This window comes from Lactuca sativa, chromosome 9 (assembly GCF_002870075.4).
Source record: "Lactuca sativa cultivar Salinas chromosome 9, Lsat_Salinas_v11, whole genome shotgun sequence".
NCBI lineage: Eukaryota > Viridiplantae > Streptophyta > Magnoliopsida > Asterales > Asteraceae > Lactuca > Lactuca sativa.
This window is the reverse complement of record NC_056631.2, coordinates 46,058,443-46,081,019: the sequence shown is the minus strand read 5'-3', so window position 1 is coordinate 46,081,019 and position 22,577 is coordinate 46,058,443. Positions and strand designations below refer to the sequence as shown.

The window sequence follows — 22,577 nt, the reverse complement described above, 5'->3', positions numbered from 1 at the left end:
TTCTTTCTTACAGAAAAAAGAAACAGTAATGGTGAGGGAAAAGATGAACGATTTATATCTGAGTGTTCCCAGTTTCTTCAAGTGCCCAATATCAATGGACGTAATGAGATCCCCTGTCAGCCTCTGCACCGGCGTCACCTACGATCGGACCAGCATTCAAAAATGGCTGGAATCCGGCCACAACACCTGCCCGGCCACCATGCAAGTCCTCAATTCCACAGACGTCGTCCCAAACCTCACCCTCCGCCGCCTCATTCGCTTCTGGTCCGATTCCTATCTCTTCTGCCCCCAATCACAAGCCAGCTTCAACAACCACTTAGCCTTTGAGTCCATTAGAAAATTGATCAGTAGCGAAGAAACCGATGAAGTTTTGTTAAGTTCATTGTCGAAGATCGTCGAATTGGCAAAATTCTCTGAGGAAGGTAGAGAATCATTGGCGACTTCGGAGGGATTCCTTCCAATGTTGGCGAGGATTCTGAAAAGCAGCAATGAAGTTGAAGTCGTTGAATTAGTGGTTACCACTTTGGATCTGATTCTATTTACAAAAGAAGTCAAAGAACGATTAAAGAAAATCAACTTGGATGATGCTTTCTTTTCGCCGTTCATTTTGGTTCTTCAGAAAGGCCACTTAGATGCAAGAATTAGCGCCGCTAGGGTTTTGGAATCACTCGCCTTGTTCGATTACGAATCTCGAAGACTAATCGCCGAACAAAAAGGCTTATTAAACGAGCTTTGTCATCTTACCAACACGTTAACAAATCAGACGGCAATTGATGCCGGATTAGCCGCTATCATCGCGATTTCCACATCCAGGCCGGCCAAAAAGGAGCTCCTCCGGCTGGGGATTGTGAGAACCGCTGGACGGATCCTGTCCGGTTCTGAAAATACAGTAACGGTGATGGAAAAAGCTATGAAGGTACTAGAAATGGTATCCACGAGCACGGAGGGGCGGGTGGCGATATCCGACGACGAGAATTGTATCTCCGGCGTCGTACAACGGCTGATGAAGGTTTCAACGGCGGCGACGGAGAACGGAATCGTCGTGATATGGAATGTGTGTTACCTGTCGAGAGATCGGAGTGCTCAGGAAGCTACGATAGGGAGCAACGGCTTGACGAAGGTGTTGCTGGTGATGCAGAGTAACTGCTCTGCCATCGTGAGGCAAATGTGTAAGGATTTGGTGAAGGTTTTCCGTGTTAACTCAAAGTCATGTTTGGCGAGTTACGAGACTCGGACAACTCACATTACGCCTTATTGAATCGCTCTGTACTTTTTTTTTTTCACACACTGTTAATTAGTGTAATGATATAAATCAAGAAAATTTTGTACAAAAGAAAATGATACAATCACAAATTGTTTCCCAAATGAAAATAGTGAAATTCATAATTTTGTCTACAAAAAATTGCATTTTAAAAGATCCAAGTCCTATTTATTTATTCTTGATTTTATTGTCATTTGGTTATTAACTAGGGAAGAACCCCGCTTTGCGGGGATGGAAACGCCAAAGAAATGGTTAGGTTTTACATTGCAAATCCCTCTTCATTGGATAATTTTGCCCTTGGTAGGAAACAATAACATGAAGCTTTGCTCACCATATAATCCGTGTGTCAGGAAAATAATGAAAAGTATGTTTTAAGAAAAGGAAATCACAACACTTCTTCTAACTTAACCAATATGAAACAGAACAACTTCAGCAGCTCATTTCAACCAAAGGTTTTGGAGGGAAGGTAGCTTGATAGATTATCAAGAAAATTAATGTAAAACAACCAAATTTTTACTTCTAATTCAATCATGAAATGAAAAAACTCAGTATGTTAAAGGTTAAATGAGGGGAGGGACCATTTATCCATTTAATAATGATGTCATACCCTAATTAGAACGTGAATGCATTCATATTAACATTCTTTGAAAATCGGTTCTTTTTGTTGATCGCATGCAAACAACAACTCTGTGTTCTTATCCATAATTTTCTTATTAATGGATCACATTAAATTTTTTTGATATGATCTTCATAGGAGCCTAATTTCTCTGTTGCTAGTTGATGTTGTTGCTGTGATTATGTTTCGTATTGTAATTTTGGAGTGGATTATTAAACCCTAGAATTTGATGTATCAATGTTGTAAGGAACAGGGTAAATATCAAATTTCATGCTTCGGCCTTAATTATTATGAATCTGAATTCATTTACATATTTGTTCTATATGTTGTTAATTTATACAATTACTTCTCTTGCCCCTTGGTTTTTTTGTGTAAGAAAAAGGATGATGCATATCAGTGAAATTGATCTTATAGCTTGCAGAAGAACTATAATAGTGCTCTTCTTATCTAATAATGTATTTGGTTTCAATATTCTTTTCGGTTAAAGCTTTTATCAGGTGTCCATTGGCAAAGTTGAGCATCAACATCAACAACCCTTAGTTCTTACCACAGAAACTTATCTAATTGTAATATAGAAGAAAGATGTCTAGTGGAGAGGTCAAAAAGGTTTGACCTAAAGATTTACAACTGGTATGCTTTTGAGCTTGATCTTTCCTTTCAGCTAGCTTTGAATCTGTTTTTAAGCAATAGCTGTGACTTCTAATGGTGTACATGATACCAATATGAAGTCTGTTTCTTGTCCAGTCTGCATAGGGGTAAATTAGTAATTTAGCATTATTTTTTTGGCAAAAATCCTAAAAAGAAATACTCACAGGCAAGGCTTTTATATATTCCAATATCATTTGAAAGCTTTTCAACTCTTGGCTCCCTCCAACAGCTGCTTCTGAAGCTCTTTGTCAATGTAAAAATAACTCATCCATCACAATTCATATTAAAGAGTTTGTGTGAATACATTAAGCCATATTTTTTTTTGGCTTAATCCATTAAGTCATTATGTCCAAAATCCCAATCAAGTAAAAGGAAAGAAACCTGTCTTCTGGGTTCAAAACGTTCTATAATAGCTCCCAAACTCACATTCTTCAGCAACCCTTCAATCGCTCCAAATAATTCCATCTTTTCCTCCTCCTTAAAATGCAAATATGTAGACGCAAGCACCTTGAACCCATCAAAAAAAGATTGTTGGGAGGAAAACAGAAGGCTTCCCTGCCAATGTCAGATAAGCTGCTACTGCAATAGGTGGTGATTGAAAATTGTATTAATAGTTTATAAACTCAAAGAATTGACACAATATGATAAAATATAATTAAAACAAAGGAAAAAAGGATAGAAAAAAACTTCCCGACTACGCACTATTTGCTTAAATAGTACTTAAAAGTAATAAGATTAAAGTACTGGTTCTGAGAACAGGGTTGAATGATGTGCAACTGTGAAGTCTGGTAATTAGGTATGTGAAGGTAAGTTTCCATAGATATTCAAGAATACTATGTATAATATATAGTGAGAAGATCACAGTCATGAAGTTCAGTTGATAAAGGTAAAAAAAGGGAAAGATGACAACCTTAAAAGAAGTATTTTCAGCCAATTCTTCAAAAAAAAAATTCAATTTTTAGTTCATTGATAGTTGTTACACTCTTTAATATATGTAGGAATCATGTAAACCAACCTTAACAGGGCCTCTGGTTGAAACGTCGAGCAATACAGCAAGAAGGTTATTGAAATCACCTGCATCAATAACCAAAAACCAAGAAACCCTAAAATCAAAATCATCACATGAAAATTTATAGAAATTTGAAAGAAGAATAGAAACTTTATATTAATCAGAGCACCATAGCATCGATTTGTTTAATAAAAAAAACTAACCACATCGATTTCTTCTTCTTATTACTGCTCCAAATGGAAAAAATGAGATGAGTAGAATGTAGGAGAGAGTTTGCGCTCTAGAGTGTAATTCCATACCTTCCAAAACACAACATTTATAGTAGAACCTTCAATTTCAAAGTCCTCTTCAGTCTTCTACACCAAAAATGAAAAGGAAAATGGTAATTAGGTGGAGTCGAATGATAGGAGTGGAGTGAAGCACCCAAGATGGAATTGTCTACATCTGATTTGGGCACCATACGCTGACTATCCGCCAAAGCCTTCCTGCAAGGATAGTGAAAAAGAAAAGGAAAAAAAATCTTAAAGATAGAAACCGATACCATTTCACTTCACAATCCACTATCATCATTGTTACCAAATCATAAAAGTATTTCATAGATTTCATTTTTTCTTCATCAATCTGATATTGTTCTTTCAAGAAGCATGATGTATCATAACAATTGAAAGCACAAACTGATGACAAATTCAAAACAATAGATAAAATAGATCAATATGATCCATATTAGACTGGTGCCAATCGGTGGAGAAGATGGTGAATAACAGCGATTTGATAGCCTCCTTGTGTGTGTATGTGTGTGTGTGAGAGAGAGAGAGAGAGAATTCCAATCGATTATCGATCAAAGGAATCAGAAGGAAGTTCTTACCCGATAGAGAATGCATAAAAGAAGTGAGAGGTGGTGGTGGAAGGATCGGGAAGCAAATGACGAAAGTAACATTTGATGGAGGAATCAGGAAGCCGTGGGAAGAAAGGTTATCTGATTGGATAACAGGGGCGGTGGCCACTAATCTGATTTGTATTGGTTCTGGAACACGTGAAAGCGGTGGAAAACAGGGAATAACGTCAAGTAACCCCATATCTATTCTAAAGAAGAGAACAAATGAAGAAAAAAAAACCAAAAAAAAAAATTTCCAGCCAATCATACATAAGAACTGTTCAAGTGGCAGTTCTTAATTAGTATGTATATATAATTATTTTGGTGTTTCTAGAATTCATACAAGTGTTAAAGGAGTTTAGTTTATAATCTAGTACAATTTCAGTGATGTAAAATGCATGTTTACATAAGACGAATATGATCTATTTAGCTTCAAATTGATAAATATTTTTAGCATAAAATCGTATTTCTTTATTCTTATCCAATTTTCAGATAGAATAAATGTGAATACTCATAAAACATCACTTTTGGAACTCCTAGATTTTTTAACACTCCAATACGAATCATGTTACATTGCTTACTTTATAGTGTTAAGAATTTGAGTTTTTTGTTATAAGATTATCCTAAGAAATTATTTGTAAAATCCCATGCATAAGAAGAAAATAAATTTCAAGAAAAATGATTGCATGGTCCTACAATTATCCAAACGAAATTATCTAATCTCAGTTTTCATCCCAATTCCTGATATGTTTTTTATATAAAGGTAACTTTGTCTTCATTTTTTTTTTTCAATAATGGTGGTATTTGACTTAGCTAATTTATAATTATTAAAATTAGGAAGTGTAGGTTGTAACATTGGTAGCATTCCACACTGACATCCTGGATCCTTAAGGTTATGAAGTCATGCATACAACGAGAATATTAGGTCGGTGTGTTGCACGAAAGGTTCCCTAGAATATTGGACGAGATATTTGTAGTAGTGTGAGATGAGTTCAACGATAGGATCAATATAACAAAACGTTGAAAAAGATATGTACTCAATTATTGGTGACAAGAATATTGTGACACGATTAGAAATCCCATTCAATTAGCATCTTTGATATTCTATATTCATATTCACAATTCCTGGCCATCACTTTTTACTTTTTTTTTATCGTGCATACATACTAAGGCAAAATGAAAATAAATAACTCGAGAATTGTTAAGAGTCTCAAAATGGATAGATTCTTTTTAATTCCAAGATAATATCAAACTCATTATAGGGATCCTCTTTTATACTTACAAAAAACACTTAAAGCGATACATAAACCTTCATGTATTCTAAGCAAAAATATCAATTATCTTTATGATAGTCAAGACTATAAAATTGATTTTCAATACTTAATATTGTCAAACGCGTTAGTTTGAAGATTTGACTTCAACAAATTCAATCTCAAAAAACATTTTTCTACGGATGCTACCGTACTCGATACCATCAATAGGATCTTATATGAAAACAACACATTTGGAAACATCTATATTTTTAGAACCATATTAAATATATCAAAGGGATAATGACTTGAGGTAACCAAGTATACCTTTTGTACAAAGTTAGTCACTTAAATTTTTTCCGTACACTGTTAACTCTTAAACTTGTTTTTTGTTTAAAACATACCATTATGATCGGTAATAGAGGGGTTTTCCGGTTTCCGGCGTATTTTCCGGCCAAATATGGTTTTTCTAGTTATCTTTTCCGGCCAAAATAGATTTTTCGGCGTGATGAGTTCTTGACACATTTTTCGGATTTCTTGTTTCTCTCTTTCTTATCTTTTATTTCCTGAACACACACACATACAAAATGATTCAAATATTTTATTCTTGTTAGAGTTTGCTCATCTTAGAAATGAGTTAGGGTTCGAACTCGAGGAAGATGAAGGGTTCTAGAAACCAAATCGAAATTTGTCATGGATGAAGGGTTCAAACTAGGGGTGGCAAATCATGCTATCTTTCGTGTTTCTGTCTGACACGACACGACACAACAAAGTTTTATATAACACGAACACGACACAACACGATGTCGTGTTTTTTTAACTAACACGATAACAAACGAATTAAAAAATGAAAAACACGACACGACATAAAAAATATATCATATACTAAAAACTAGTTCATTTAAAGAATACTTTATCAAATATAACACGTAAAACACGATAAATAACTGCTAAATCGTATCAATTTCGTGTCAAATTTTGAACACGAACACGACACGACACGACATCGTGTTTTTTACAGTTAACATGAACACGACACAAACACGAATTAAAATTTCAGTTTTGTCCTAATTTCGTTTCGTGTCGTGTATTTTTGTCGTGTCGTGTCATAAATTGTCACCCCTAGTTCAAACTCAATAGAACAACCATGGATGATGTAACGCCCACAGATTCAGGCTATTTAAGAATGAATATTCTGGTTTTCAAATAAGCATACATATAAATTTTAAAAATCGTGAATTTGGGGATGTCATAGATAAACTCAAAATCTGCCATGGATGTTCGACTGATGCTAAACAAAGATAGAGGTGGAGGTGTGACGGTTCTTGATAGCGGTAGTGGAGATGATTTCTGATGGTTGTGATTTTATTCGAAGGTGTTGCAGGTTCGTTAATGGAGATGATGAACAATGATGAACCCACGATTTCCTCCTTCAGATTTGTGTTGCTGAAATCAATTTCCTCCTTCAGATTTGCAGAAAACGAACACATGCGAAGATAAACATGAACACACAAAAACCCTGGCTTCAAACCTCAATTTTGCAGTTGTGTTCTTGAAACCAAAGTTGATAAAGATAAAGATGAACCATGATTTCCTCCTTCATATTTTTGTTCCTGAAATTGGTTTCCTCCTTCATATTTGTGTTCCAAATGAACTCGGATGAGGATAAACATGAACGCACAAAAACCTTAGCTTCAAAACCCTACCATGAACGACTTCATCTTTCAAAATCGAGTTTTGAACACAACTGCAAACGATTTCATCTTTCAAAACTTAATTTGTCTAGTAAACAATGGCAAGTATGGAGTTCTTGGTTAAATGATATCAAGAACTCGTTTTTGTTTTCAGATTTCATAACAAGATGCTCAAACAACTCTATTTTAGAAACACAATAACTTGAAAACACGATTCCATATCTGATGTAGCCGGAGAAGATAACCGTAGATGTAACGCCCGGATTTCGGGGGTAAATATTTTTAGACGATGTAATAGTCTAGGTCAACTATTATAACTCTTTTTGAAGTAATAAAAAAGAATTATTTGAGTACTAAGTGAATTATGTGTATTTATATGCTTATTACTTATTTATAATTGTGTAATAAATAAAGAATAAAAATAAGCATCAAAATTAAAGTGTGAGATAAATCCGATATCTTTACATAAAGTTGTAGTGGTCGAAACAATGATTCTGAGGATATAAAGAACACCGAAATCCAAGTTATAAAGAAGAAGTTATGACCCGTCGAAGTTTCGCGACGGAACCGACGCGACACCGGGAAGCGTAAATAGTGAATTTACGATAGAGCAAGTTTTAGCCTTAGCGACCTAAACAAAAGTCGTAGAATATGTTAAACCGAGAGCATCCATAAAAAGAACGCCCAAACCTGACTTCGTATGAGGAAGTTATGATTTTTCGAAGTTTCGACTTAGTGGTGTACAACCCGAAGTTCGAATATTAGATCGAGCGATTTTTAGCTGACACAACCTAAACGAGAATTGAAGATCTCGTTAATAGTGGTGTAACGATAAAAAGACAGATGAAAACGGACGTCGGATGAAGAAGTTATGAGATTTTAACGGACCAATCCTATCCCGGCCTATTAATAATATAACTTTTAAAATAAATTCAAAATTAGCCGGCGAATCTAAACGAAAGTTGTAGACTACGTTCCCGCCTACGCGTGGATATAAAAAACGTCGAAAATGGAGCTCGTATGAGGAAGATACGAATTTTTTAAGTTGGAACTCAAAATTGCGAAGCTGGTGCGAATAGTGATGACGTGGCTCGATCTGGGCCGTCCATCGCTGATCAGAGACTTGCTTCAGATTGCGACATGTCGCCTCACAAACTACGCCCCACATCCAAGTTCGGTTCGCCTAGCGTACGCATCGCACTCCTCGGCTTAGCAAGCTCCCTATCGCACCACCCGGAGCCGCCACCTCGCACCTTATCTGAACTTACGCCTAGCGTAAGTCCGAAGTCTAGGGTATAAATAGAGGGCCGAGGCTGCCCACTTTTCCACACCAATTCTCTTTCTCTCTCTAACTTCTTTCTCTCTCTAACTCACCCAAACACCCCCCAAAGCCTAGGTACCTTTCTAGCAATAGAAGAAAACCTCGGACAGCCTGGTGTCTCCAAGAAAAAGAGTTTTTCAGTTTGAAACTCTGCCCGCGCAGAGCCCAGTTTTCAAGCAAACTTCCAAGTTTCATCAAAGAATATTATTTTTAGAAGCGAGGTGCTGTCCAAATCACTCTGTATCAAGTGAGTGTATAGTCACTTTCATCTTACACATAGATATGAAGTATTTTATATAAATTATGTGTAATGTGTATATATATGTTATCTGTTTACCTGAGATGTTTGCTGGATGAGAAGATCTATACTTCTTTCTTTCGGATCTGAAACTTTTTCCTTCAGATCTACACTTTCTCATTTCAGATCTAAACTTTTTCTTCATATCTAAAATGTATACTTTGGGATCTATGTTAGATGAAAGATCTGAACTTATTTCTTTCAGATCTGAAACATTTTCATTCAGATCTACACTTTCTCATCTTAGGTAGAATAATGGGTAGATGAAATAGATGAAATAGATGATGTGTGTTAAAAAGATGATACGACTATGTATGTATTTTATATCTACAAATATGTTAGGTAGAATAATGGGTAGATGAAATAGATGATGTGTGTTAAAAAGATGATAGGACTCGATGTTTAAGATGATCCAGTCGTCTAGCGGAGTATAGATGACGACCACAAACTTTTTTAGGCAGTCCAGTGGAACGCTAGCAGGCTCGCAACATGTAGGTGTTTTAAAGATGACACATATGGATGAGGAATCTCCTTAGCAGTAGTGCCTATCCCGATGAAATTCCTTAGGATAGGTCCCTTATAATAGATGCTTTAGGGACGTAAAATGAGGATAACGGGAACGGGTAATCGGGTTAGTGATTTGATGAAAATAAATAATGAACTTATTATTGTGGGTTGAAAACCCTATTTGCTCACCAGGCTGACCGACTCAGTTTCTTGTATTACAGGTAGTGCAAAAAGCATAGTTGGATGATTTGACGAGAGATTAAGGATTTGAGGCCAGATAGTGTTTTGTGGCCTAAGATGTTTATTTCTTTTTAGTTTATGCTTATGGTCTGTATTAATGATTGACATCCCGAGTTTTTGTAATGTAATGGAAATACGTTTCTTTAAGAAATGTTTTGATAAAAATTTATATCATATTCTGTTTTGGTAACAAATTCCGCAATACTTTTCTTAAGAAGTTACTCTGATTTTTATTAAAAAGCATAAACAAAATCGATCTTTTTTAGCCATAAAATTGGGGATGTCACAGTAGATGTCGTCGGGGCTAAGAAATGTCGGAAATATCGTCGGAGGTGGAACTCAGGTCCCCAAAACATGTTTTACCTGCTATTGCAAGTAATAGTGGTATGTTTTAAATAAAAGAACAAGTTTAAGGGTTAACAGTGCACCAAAAAAAAGTTAAATGACCAAATATATACAAAGGATATAGTTGATTATCCTCTCAATTCATTATCCCTATATCAAAATGAAGTTAGCACTTAAAAGAATTCAACATTTCAATCATGCATTTCAACAGGTACCTCTTGTAATAAATATCAAGGGAAATGCAATAATTGTGGAGGAAGAACCCATTTAGCATCTGAGAGCAAGTACCGGAAAAGATCAAAATGACCTAATACTAAAAATAAGAAATTTGTCAAATCAGTGATGCAACATTTGGTCAAATGAAGCCTATGATGGAATTGCAACCGAGGCTTCCATAATGATGGGTAATACTATCTTAATCTTGTTCCATCAAAAGATAATGCAAACTGAAATAAGTTTTTGTGAATATACAAAGTCATTTTGGATAAATGATAAAAGTGAGGCATCCATAATGTAGGGTAATACTATTTTAATCGTGCTCCATCAAAAGATAATGGAAATTGATATAAGTTTATGTGAAGATACAAAATCATTTTAGAGAAATGATAATTAAAAGCATAAATATGTGCTTAAGATGTCATTGTTGATATTATAATTTATAACAAAATTAAGGATGCAATTTGATTATAAATACAGATTAATTTTAGAAAATAGGCATCGTAGTTAACAAAAAGTAGCAAGGTGTCTGTGTGCCTAAGTTTCATAAACACTTCATAATTTCCACTATGGTTTCAAAAAGCAGAATAAATGGTCCTTTTTCACATTCCGTCTAATTTAGGTTGTTATCTCCCCAAGCGTGCACCTTACATGAGGGTAATATTGTCTTTTTTACTTATCTCCCTCGTCTTACGTTAGTAATGCTAACTTTCAAACCTCGAACCTATTTAAACCTTTGTTCAACCTCTTTCTCTCTTCTTTGTATACATATACAAACTCCAAAAAGACTGAAATGAAGATTAAGTTTTGTTATTGTAGAAGGCTAGCCATCCCCATCACATCGTGGAAGACACTCAACCCATGTATGATGTATCAAAATACATATTTATTGGATGGTTTGACCTCACCCCCCCCCCCCCCAATGTGTCGTAGGTCCTTGATATAAATCTTGGATTGTTACAGGCGAAGAACTGTCTTGAAGCATCTTTCAGGAAGATGATGTTGCTTTTGATCTTTAGTTGGTGTTTTCTATTTTGTATGTGTGTATATTTCTTTGCGGAGAAATATTTAACCAATTTAGTAAAAGGGGTGTGATGTTTTATGAACAACTAGAATGTAAAACAGAAATAGAAACGCAAAAGACAACATAGGGTGTTACGAGGAAATCCTTTGATCTTAGAAGATCTCTAACAAAAAACCTTTAGAGGTGGCAGTCATCACTCTACCTTAGATCTTATATATATATATAAGGATTTTGATTTGTGTTCCTCAAAACAAAATATATTTCTAGGGGTGGGCGTTAGCTCTACTAACTCCCCTCCAATACCTAAGTTAGTACTTTCATTTAGAAAATAATATAAACAAATGAAGTTAATAAAGAAGTGAATGAATGGAGACATAGCTTTGCTCCCTTATTCCTTTCATTGAGGCTTTTTTTTTAAAATAATTTTTAAGATGAATTGCATTCCAATATCTTGGTAGGATCTTACCATCCATTGTAGCCAGACAATATGCTCATTTGTCAGCTTCTAAATCTATCAAGTACGGTCCTTCCCATTTTAGTGCTAATTTTTATGCATTAATATCTTTTATGTTTTTGAAAACTTTTCGAACTACAATATAACCTACCTTGAACCTTCTTAATATCAAAACTATATTGTATGTGTAACGTCCCAATTTTCAAGACTAAATATTTCTTTTATAAAACAATACTTAAAACATATTTGTCAATCCATAACAAAATCAGAGTAACAAATTCAAAAACATATGTTCGTTATCAGAGTAAAACATCCCAGGCTGACTAATCTATGGTGTGTGCCATGCGATTACCCCGAGCTCTTCCCTCCGCTACCAGAAGTACCTGAAACCAAAACTGAAAACCGTAAGCACGAAGCTTAGTGAGTTCCCCAACCTACCACATACCCAGCATAAACACATACAACATATACTGGGCCACACCCGCTACAACGGCCCCGCCGCTCCAGGCCACGCCTGGCTTCGAGCCCCCTCGGATACATACCTGTTTCACTTAGGCCTCGCCTGTCACTGGGCCTCGCCCACTAACATATACTAACACATAGGCATATCACAACACATAAGCTAACATATACTAATAAATCCTGTCCTGAGGCCTCGCCTATCTTGGGCCTCTCCCTTGTCCTGCTACTGATGAGTCATGGAACCCCGTCCACGCTCCTACTGATAATGAGATACGGGCCCAGCCCACACTCACTCTTTCCCTAGCTTGGGCCTCGCCCCTGTTCTCCTGCTAATGAGATGTGGAACACCGTCCACACTCTGCTATTGGTGAGATACGGGACCTCGCCCACACTCACCTCCCTACCAGGCACATACAAGTATCACACAGACAACAAGTTTACTCTATCATGCAAACCATTTCCTGGGCACCCGCCCGATATCGATGGACCTTGGTCCTAATTATCACACTGGCATACCGTGCCTAGGGCTAACCCCTGGGTCTTCCTATTTATATCATTGTGGCCTTAGACCCATTCACACAAAGGGAAACTCACCTCGTACTGCTGAACTTGCTGGTAGCCCCTCTGGATGCTGACCGACAATTCCCTTAACCGCTGCTCCACTAGCTCCCCGAGCTACCAATATCAAAACATATATCACTTAGCTTAACTGTTCTCCAAAAGTCAACTAAGTCAACTCTGGTCAAAGTCAATCTTCCAGGTCAACCCTACTCACCGAGTCTGCCTACTGACTCACCGAGTTTATTAGCTCAGAATCCTTTCATTCGTGGCTCGACTCGCCGAGTCAGCCCCTGACTCGCCGAGTCTACCGATTTCCGAGTCCTGAGCTGTTCAACTCACTGAGTCCCCACTCAACTCGCTGATCCGAGTCTTAACTTAAAGGGTTTGGGGTTTCGCGACTTGACTCGCCGAGTTCAAGAACAGACTCGCCGAGTCCGAGGTAATCTTCAACAGACTCGTCGAGTTCCTCCTAATCTTCATACTACTCGTCGAGTCCACTCGAAGGACTCGCCGAGTCTATTTAGTCCTTCTCACATTCAGAGGCTTTTTAAGTCATGCAGGGACTCCAAACTGTAGATCCACTCCTCCAAAGCCTATCCCTCACGTAAAGGTGCAAACTTTACGTGTATGGACCCAAGATTAGCTAATGCATCAACTTCCACGTTGTTCTCTCTAGGTACTTGCTCTAAGAAAAAGGTGTTTAGCCTAGCAGCTGGCGTTTTTTATTATTTCTAAGTAAGAGGCCAATATTTTCCCTTTTACTGTGTAAGAGCTATTAATGTGAAGATTTAATCACGGCAGGTGCCAAATTGTTTTGGTAAAAAATTAACAAGGAAAAAAAATAACTAGCTTAGTAAAAGAGATGTGAAGTTTTTTTTTTGAATGAGAGGGATGTGAAGTTTTTATGAACAATTAGAATGTAAAACTAGAATAGAAACCCAAAAGACAACACGGGGTGTTATGAGGAAAGTCTTTGATCTTTGAATATCTCTGGCATGAAACATCGGGAGGTGATAATCGTCACTCTCCTTTGAGCTTTTATATATATCAAATGATTACAATGACGTTTAGCTGATAAAAATACATAAGAGTTGCTCTATGTTTGTGCCATTTAGTGTCTAACTCACGGACTTTGCATAATGTCACTACGTGTTTTGCTTCGCAAACACTACCACTATAAGCTTTGGATTTTAATCGATTTATACGTTAAAGAGAATGTTGAATGTTTCTTTTGGAAGTAACGATCACAATTAGCATATGGACTACTTATGTCATCTAATATTAATTAATGACATAAACGGAGGTAATAAGTAAAAAAGACAATATTGCCCTCATGTGAGGTGCACACTTGATGTGATAACGGTCTTTTATTATATGGAACAGGAAAAAAGGACAATACATGCCACTTTTTGAAACCACAAGGGAAATTATGAATCGTTTCTATAGCATAGGGTCACCTTGTCAATTTTTCGTACCATATAGACCATTTTTTAAATTTTTTCTAAAGTATAAATTTATAAAAGATTGGATATAGGAATTTGAGAGGTTTAAATCTAGTCTAAGACCGGACGGAGTGGCTATGCGGGGAAGGGGCGGGACCGATCCCGCACCTGTGTACACCGTACCGTGGGTGCGGGAAAGGAACCGCGGGAATGGACCGAGGGGAGAGAGTCCCGCTCTCTCTCTCTTCCAACTATTGGCTGCAATTTTTTTTTCTTTTTTATTCTCAAATGGCTATATAGCCGTTAACATATATATATATATATATATATATATATATATATATATATATATATATATATATATATATATTCTTTTTTCCTTTCCTTTTCTTAATCTATAAATACTCACACATTCTATCATTTTTTAAACCATAATCTATATTTCTCTATATTTCTTTCTTAAAAATATTACTCAAAATGTCATTATCTTCATCATCCGATTCGACGGCAGTAGAGGAGGCTAAGTTTATCGGTTCCGTCATGGCGAAAACGGTTGCATACTATCAAAACCGACTTGGTGAAACATCACGTGCACGATCTAACCTAAGAAAGTCGCCGTTACGTAGAAATCATGAAGCCGGACACGATCGTCTTATAGATGATTATTTTACAGATGACGCTGTCTACGCTGTAAAATTTAGACGTCGACTCCGGATGAGGAAGGAACTATTTTTACGTATTGTTGGCGATTTGGAAGACCGTTTTCCATATTTCCAATGGAAAATTGATGCAAGGGGGAAAAAGGTTTCTCTCCCATTAAAAAATACACGGCTTCAATTCATCAGCTAGCATACGACATGGGCGCAGACAAATGGGACGAGTATTTTAGAATGTCAGAGCGTACCGTGAGGGACTCTGTGTACAAGTTCTGCAAAGAGATCTGTTTGGTTTACGAGCAACGATATTTACGCAAACCAACTATCAACGATATCCACCAATTGTATACGGTACATGAAGGCAAACATGGATTCCCTGGAATGCTAGGTAGTATCGATTGCATGCATTGGAGTTAGTCATTATGCCCCAACGCATGGCGTGGTCAGTACATGAGAGGCGACCACAAAGAGCCGACGATTATTCTAGAGGCTATCGCATCACATGATCTTTGGATATGGCATGCATTCTTTGGTCCAGCTGGTGCAAACAATGACATTAACGTGCTAGACCAGTCGCCTGTATTCAACGATATCTACCTTGAAAAGTCACACGATGTACCTTTTCAAGCAAATGGGGTAGCATATAAGCGTGGATACTATCTTACTGGCGATATATATCCTCCTTTGTTTGTTTTTGTGAAATCGTTTACATGTCCTAACGACCCGGAAAGGAAAAAGTTTAAAGAGGCGCAAGAGTCAGCTAGGAAGGATGTGGAGCGAGCATTTGGTGTACTTAAGAGACGTTGGCAAGTACTAACGGTCGGGGCAAGGTCATATGAGGTGAAAAGGTTACAACACGTAATGTATGCATGTATCATATTGCATAATATGATTCTTAAAGACGAAGGAAGAACGATATGCCGATATAATGAAAATGAAGTTTTGCCAAATGTCGAAGGAGTAGCCGTTGGTACACAAGAGTATAGGGTGAACATAAGAGAAGTACACAAGCGCGACCTTCATCAGGCCCTTCGTGCTGATTTGGTGGAGCACATTTATAGGGCTCATGTTCAGCCCCCGCAAGAGTTATCTTACAATGATGATTTGTTTGACGAATCAGACGGGGATTCTGATATGTTCGTCGAGAGTGAAGATTCCGACGACGAGAGTGACGTTGGGGAGACAGATGATGTAGGCGAGGACGAAGACGATGATTCCAAGTGACGTATCTAGGTTTAAATAATATTTGGATATTAATTAATAATTTTTACTATGTTGTAGTTTGTTTGATTTTTTTTTTTGGGGGGGGGGGGGGGGGTTTCTACTTATTTAAATTTTAGGGTTAATGTAATTTTTATTTTACTTAATGAAATGCTTTTTATTTTTAATTAAATTTTATGTTTAATATTAATTTAAAAATTATAAAAAAAAAATAAAGGAAGGGCTTCCTTCCCACTCCTTGGCTTTTAGGTGAGAGAAAGGAGAGTGAGGGAAGGAAGGGTATGGCCCACCAAAAGTGACGGAACCATCCCTTCCACTCCTTCCGGTCTAACATATAATTTTGCAAAAACCATGCGACATCCCACGTGACTTTCCGGTCAACCTGGACCTCATGTTAGGATATGTGACATGGATCGACGATATGACGTCGGATGCAATAAAAACTTACATATGTCATGTTATGTCAATTATCAAACAGGATCATCTTTATGGCTTAGTCGTGACTTGGACCATGTGATATGTCCAATATGACATGTACGTTGTGTGGACCTCTTAATTTTGAGGTTTTTATGTTGATTGTTGAAACTCATCCATTTTGGCCATTAGTGAGATATATATAGGTCCTACCTTAGGGCTTAGATGACATCAGGACATTATTATGAGACTTTTTAATATCACAGTAAAATAAAGAGAAAGAGACAAATTTAAATAAATATATTAAGTTTGCTTAAAAAATCAGACAAAAGCTTAGAATTTAAACAAAATAAACTATTTTTCGTAGCTTTTCCTGCATAATGGGTCGGATAATCGGATTGGTAAGAAATGAGTCGAATTTGCTACGAAATGGGTCGAATGGTTCAAGTACTTAAACCTCCCCAAAAAAATATCATCCTCATTTTCATGTTTCAGCTTCTAAGTCTCAACTAAAGTCCTCTAAAAAAATAGATCAAATTTGTACATAAATCAAACTAAACTTACATCTTATTGAGTTGTTAGCAAACTAAAAATGACATGCTAGTTTGAAAAATTTCAAAGTTAAGTATAATGACAATGTTATTTTCTCGGTATATAATAATTTTTCCATAGTACTTTATCATATTTTCATATTACTTTATCAGATTTTTTGAGTACTTTATCATGTTTTCGTAGTATTTATTAGATTTTTTGTAGTACTTTATCGGTTTTTCACATGATTTTTTTTAACTGCAAAAATGTGACATATATTATGGCAAAACTAGCAAGGAGCTAGCCAAAACAAAATAGTACAATCGGACAAAACAAGAAAAAAAAATCAAAAGCAGCCAGTAGGCTCGATACACCATGTTTCCCAGCAAAGAGAATATTTATTTCCCCTATGTTTTATCCACGTAAAAGCTATCGTCATAGTTTGGTTGATAACTTTTATTGGACATGGTGTCACCTTTTTAAAAATTGTTTCCTTCATTGATCTCTAAATATTCCATAAAATTGCCATTAGAATCGTATAGTTGAGTTTTGTCGCCTTTTTGGTTTTGTCAGTAAGATTATCAGCACTAAATAAAGATCTAATATCCATTGGGTTTAAACAAGTGAACCCACATCAGCTGCAAATTCTATTCCAAACCTCAATTGCAAAGCTACATTCCAAGAATAAATGCAAAGAAGAATCTTCTCATGTATGACAGAAACAACATGTGGATTATATTGATGTGATACCCTTTTTGATAAGGTTTATTATTGTGGGTATTTTATATTGCCAAAGCTTCTAACAAAAAGTGTTGATTTTAAGCGGGACCAAATTCAACCATGAGAAATGCACAGCTTTCGGATTTCAAAACACGCTAGATGCTAGATTTCATAGGGACTTCACACTGAAATTGTTCGTTTTTTTCTCCTTTCCACTCCCATGAGTCATCAGCTTCACTTAAACTAATATTCACCAATAAACAAAGCATCGTAGAAAGTTGTTGCATTTCTATCGGCGTCCTTTGTTCTTGGATCCAATCCTATCTCCAAGTCACTCTGCAAAAATTTAATTTCTCACTATGATATGACATTTCTCAATAAAACATGAAATTTGTAAATGTGTATAATCCTCATGCATCCTTTCATTAAATCGAGAGAATATATACAAAACAAGATGGTCGAATACATGAAGTCACATACAAAATAACTATTGGGCTATACAAATACAAACGGATACATAATTAAATAACCCGCTAACAGCCCCTCGCAGTTCGATTGGGATTTGATGCACGAACGTTCAATCTGGACCGAAAATCTAGAAAAAGCGTCGAAGGCAGGATTTTGGTGAATATATCAACATATTGAGAGGCGAAAGGCATATGAAGAACTCGAACTTGCCCGATAGCAACTTTGTCACAAACAAAGTGAAGATCGATTTCAATATGTTTGGTTCGTTGATGTTGAACATGATTAGAAGACATATAGACCACACTAATATGATCACAATAAACCAGCGTTACACGGTGCGGAGAGTAATGTAGTTCGCGAAGTAAGTTACGTAGCCAAGTGGTCTCAGCGACAGCATTGGCCACTCCATGGTATTCATTCTCCACACTTGATCTGGAAACAATATACTGTCTTTTGGAAGACCAAGACAGAAGATTATGCCCCAGAAAAACACAGTATCCTGATGTGGAATGTCGCGTAACAGGACTACCAACCCAATCTGCATCGGAATACGTTATTATATCGCGATTAGGGGAGACAAAAATCTGAATGTCGTGATCCAATGTACCACGAATATATCATAGAACCCGCTTGAGATTCGTGAAGTGTGGCTCCTGCGGATCATGCATGTACAAGCATATCTGTTGTACAACATATGTGATGTTCGAGCGGGTAAAAGTAAGGTATTGTAGAACCCCAACAAGACTATGATATAATCTAGGATCAGCAACAGGAGGACAAGAACCATCAAACTTTGCAAACATTTTAGTTAGGGTCATGGTCGGCTTGCAATTGAGCATAGACGCACACTCAAGAATCTCATGAACATACTTTTATTGAGTCAATAACATGTCGTCGGAAGATCTGGTGATAGAGATTCCCAAAAAATAGTGAAGGTCGCCAAGGTCTTACATAGAAAACTATGAAATGAGAATGGATGTGACGTGAGATAGAAGCTAAGGTGATGACCCGGTAAGAATTATATCATCCACATATAGGAGCAAGTATGATATGTGAGAGCCTTTCCTATATATGAATAATGATGAATCACACCTTCTATTCACAAAACCAATCTGTGAAATAAACATAGTAAAACATTGAAACCAGGCACGATGTGCTTGTTTAAGACCATATACCAAAAGTTGTAAGAGACACACATGACCTGGTTTAGATGGATCACGAAAACTAGGAGGTTGTTGCATATAAACCTTCTCGTGTAGGTGACCATGAAGAAAAGCATTCTTCACATCAAGTTGTCTAATGGGCCACTTATGCATGTCAGTTATGCTGTGGACCATGCATATAGTAGCAGGCTTGAAGATTGGACTAAAATTTTTGTCACAGTCGATTCCAGGTCTCTGATTGTGCTCATTTGCAATGAGACGAGCTTTATAACGAGATAAGGTACCATCGACATTGAGCTTCTTTTGAAGAATGAAATGTAATTTACCGCATTAGCTCCAGAAGTGCGTTGTACGAGAACCCAAGTCTGATTGGAGATAAGTGTCGAATATTCTTCTTGAATTGCTTTAAGCCAGTTAGGATCTTGAAATTCCTGTAAATAATTACAGGGAATTGGAGAGGAAGACTTAATATGAAGATTAAGTTTTTGAATAGGTATCGAGATACCATGTTTAACACGACTAAGCATAGAATGATGAGAACAAGGATGAGATGGAGTTTGAGGAGGAGGATAATTTGTTTGTGGAGGATGCGGTATCTGAGCATCAGCTCCAGTGGAGGGTTGGTCAACAACCAAGGGTGGTGGAGTTGAGGCCGAGAATGGTTGGTCAACAACGGGGGAAAACGAAGTGTCATGAGAATCTGAGGTGTGAGAGGTGACGTTGTCGGTAATAATATTATCATGTGAAGGAGAGGAGCGGAATTTTGGAGTGGAATAGGAGTGATATTATCAGGAAAGGAATAGGATGGGGGGATTGGGTGTCAGAGAACCAAATGGAAACACAGTTTTATCAAAAACATCATGTCTCGAAATGATGATTTTTTTTTGGAATTTTGATTGAGACAATGGTATCCCTGATGATTGGAAGGATAACCAAGAAACACACATGGTGTCGATCCTGGAGAAAGTTTATGAGAAGTTACTACGTAAGGATAACAAAAGAACCCAAAGACCCTACAGTGAGTATAGGTGGGTTGTTGTTGGTAAAGTTAGTAAAAGGGAATATCATTGATTATACTGGAGTAATGAAGGATATTTAATAGGTAAACAACCATATGAAGAGCTTCAACCCAATAGTTGGGTGGAAGGGGGGCATGAAATAGAAGGGTATGGACAACGCTGTTGTAACATTCGCGATTTAGGGGTGTGATCCTTTTATACCCTATTTGTATAATTCTTTTCATTTTGGTCCCAAGTCGAGTATGTTGGGCATACTCTATGAGTATGCTGAGCGTACTGGCTCGAAAATTGGACGCGGAGGCACCCACGTACGTTGGGTGTGTTTGGGAGTACATTAGGCGTACGCTAAGCAGGGGCACACCCTAATTTTTACGGTTTGTGCCCTATCTAAGCAACTTATGTTGCCTTGGGTGCATCTTATGTTCAACCTCCACTCCTCAAAACCCTAAGATCGAAAGCATAATTTCCATTTATGAGATTAGAGCTTGAGAGTGAGTTTTGGTGGTGTTTTTGGTGATTTAAAGGAAGAAGAACACTTGGAGGTTGCTTTGGTATGGCTTGATCTTGTAGATTCAGATTTCTCTCATCATTTCTAGCTTCATTGAGGTATAAATCTTTGAACTTGCTCCTTGTTTGCTTAGATCTAGTCTATATGAAGTTTTGGTCCCATTATGGTCATATGTTGAGATCTAGTGGATTCCTTCCACTCCATAAGTTAGGACTTGCTTCTCTTGATGTTTCTGAGGTCCTTAGTCTATAAAGTTAGCATCTTGATGGTTATGGATCAACCATGCATGTGTTTAGGTCATTATGGTGAAAGTAGAGTGCTAAAAGTGAGGTTTCGGTCCTTTTGAGCCGTGCAAAGGCTCCAAGTTCACGACTTTTATGGATTAAGACGTTCTTTTGGACTTGGATATGAAATTTAGATGTTGGAAGGCAAGTATTAAGCACTTAAGGAAAAAGTGCTTAATAGGCGCGTACGTTAAGTACGTTGCGCGTATATACTCGTGTCCACGACATGCATGCAACTTAGTATTTTGGGCGTACGTCTGGTACGCACAATGTACCAGGACTAGATTGGGCTTTTATGACTTTGGGTCATTTTCGGACTATGGGAGTTTGGGCCTCGATGGGACATCAGCCCTTCTGACTTTAAGACATTTTTGGGCTTTGGGCCTTCTTGTGTTTGGGCACATAATTGGTTTTGAGAAACTTTTAGAGCTTTGGGCCATATTGGGCTTTTGGGTACTATTGGATTGGGCCTCGGATTTTGGGCTAAGTTAAGAAGGGGTAAAATGGTCTTTTACCCTAAGTATTGGACAGTTGGACTAGGATCTCAGTTATGGGTTGTAACCCACTTATTTATTGGATATTATTTAATGGTGTTAGTGTGTGGATTTTTTTCGGATCAGCAGTCCAAGTATTTATCTAAAAGATGCAGCAGTTTTAGGAGAGTTTCCTCACTGTGCTTTGCGGGTCAAAGGCACCAATGTCGACCCATGGTTTATTATGATTAGGATGCTAGTTGTTTGTATGACGTTTGCATGTATGATATTTGATATGGATACCGGGAGAGGCCCGATGCCAAGCGGGGCCTGATGAGTATATTGTATGTTATTTATCTTTGTGATTTTTGCATGTGTTTTTGTGTTTATTGTTGGGTATTATGTACTCTAACACTCCTATGGTGCGTATACAACCCTAATAGCTTTGGATCTAAGTTTCCTCTAGTTAAACATGCAACAAAAATTTCCAAAGCTAGAAACCTACAACTGTCATACAATATTGGTAATTGAAACATAAAAGTAAGTTAGAAGAATAGCTCTTAATTTTAGCTTGTAGGAATTGGTCGCTCAAGAGCCTAACACCTCAAGTGTGATTCCTCAAATGTCTTATAACAAACCAAGAACAAGAGGAGGAATTTGTGAGAGAAGTAAGGAGACATAAAATCGGTTATGGTTCTCTTAGACTCATAGGGGGGGGGGGGGCATTTTAGCAAGCAAGGGATTATATTTATAGTTTGGAATCCTTAAGGTTTAAACTTGTAAACCTTAATTCACTTGGGCTTTTAATCTAATAACTTATTATCCTTGTGGACTAACTCTTCATGGATCCTCATAAAGATTTAGTCCATTTCTAATCAACATGGATCATTAGCCCAAA

The 22,577-nt window shown here is 37.1% G+C and overlaps 2 protein-coding genes and 1 long non-coding RNA gene across 5 annotated transcripts in view; 2 read left to right on the top strand and 1 right to left on the bottom strand.

Annotated features, from left to right (window-relative positions):
- Positions 1-1,418, top strand: part of LOC111876095 (U-box domain-containing protein 29) — a 1,507-nt gene extending 89 nt beyond the window's left edge. The window contains exon 1 of the mRNA XM_023872622.3: positions 1-1,418. This exon is cut by the window's left edge and continues 89 nt beyond it. Within this exon, the coding sequence (XP_023728390.2) occupies positions 29-1,258 (1,230 nt within the window). The 5' untranslated portion in view covers positions 1-28 and the 3' untranslated portion in view covers positions 1,259-1,418.
- A 1,692-nt stretch (positions 1,419-3,110) lies between these two features.
- On the bottom strand, positions 3,111-4,648 carry LOC111876096 (uncharacterized). 3 transcript variants are annotated; one of them, XR_006186763.2, is made up of 5 exons: positions 4,400-4,648; positions 3,738-4,019; positions 3,541-3,599; positions 3,436-3,461; positions 3,111-3,310 (listed from the first exon to the last, which is right to left on the bottom strand). It is a non-coding gene; the product is annotated as an uncharacterized LOC111876096 (long non-coding RNA). The 3 variants fall into 3 exon arrangements; XR_006186762.2 differs by lacking the exon at positions 3,436-3,461 and having other exon boundaries at positions 4,400-4,647; XR_008226303.1 differs by lacking the exon at positions 3,111-3,310 and having other exon boundaries at positions 3,317-3,461; positions 4,400-4,647.
- A 10,680-nt stretch (positions 4,649-15,328) lies between these two features.
- Positions 15,329-16,102, top strand: LOC111876082 (uncharacterized). Its single transcript, XM_023872610.1, has one exon. It carries the CDS (start codon positions 15,329-15,331, stop codon positions 16,100-16,102), a length of 774 nt encoding a protein of 257 aa, XP_023728378.1.
- Positions 16,103-22,577: the final 6,475 nt, after the last annotated feature.

What these genes read in the sequence shown, in the direction of transcription:
- LOC111876082 (XM_023872610.1), top strand. Translation starts at nt 15,329, where the DNA reads ATGAGAGGCGACCACAAAGAGCCGACGATTATTCTAGAGGCTATCGCA.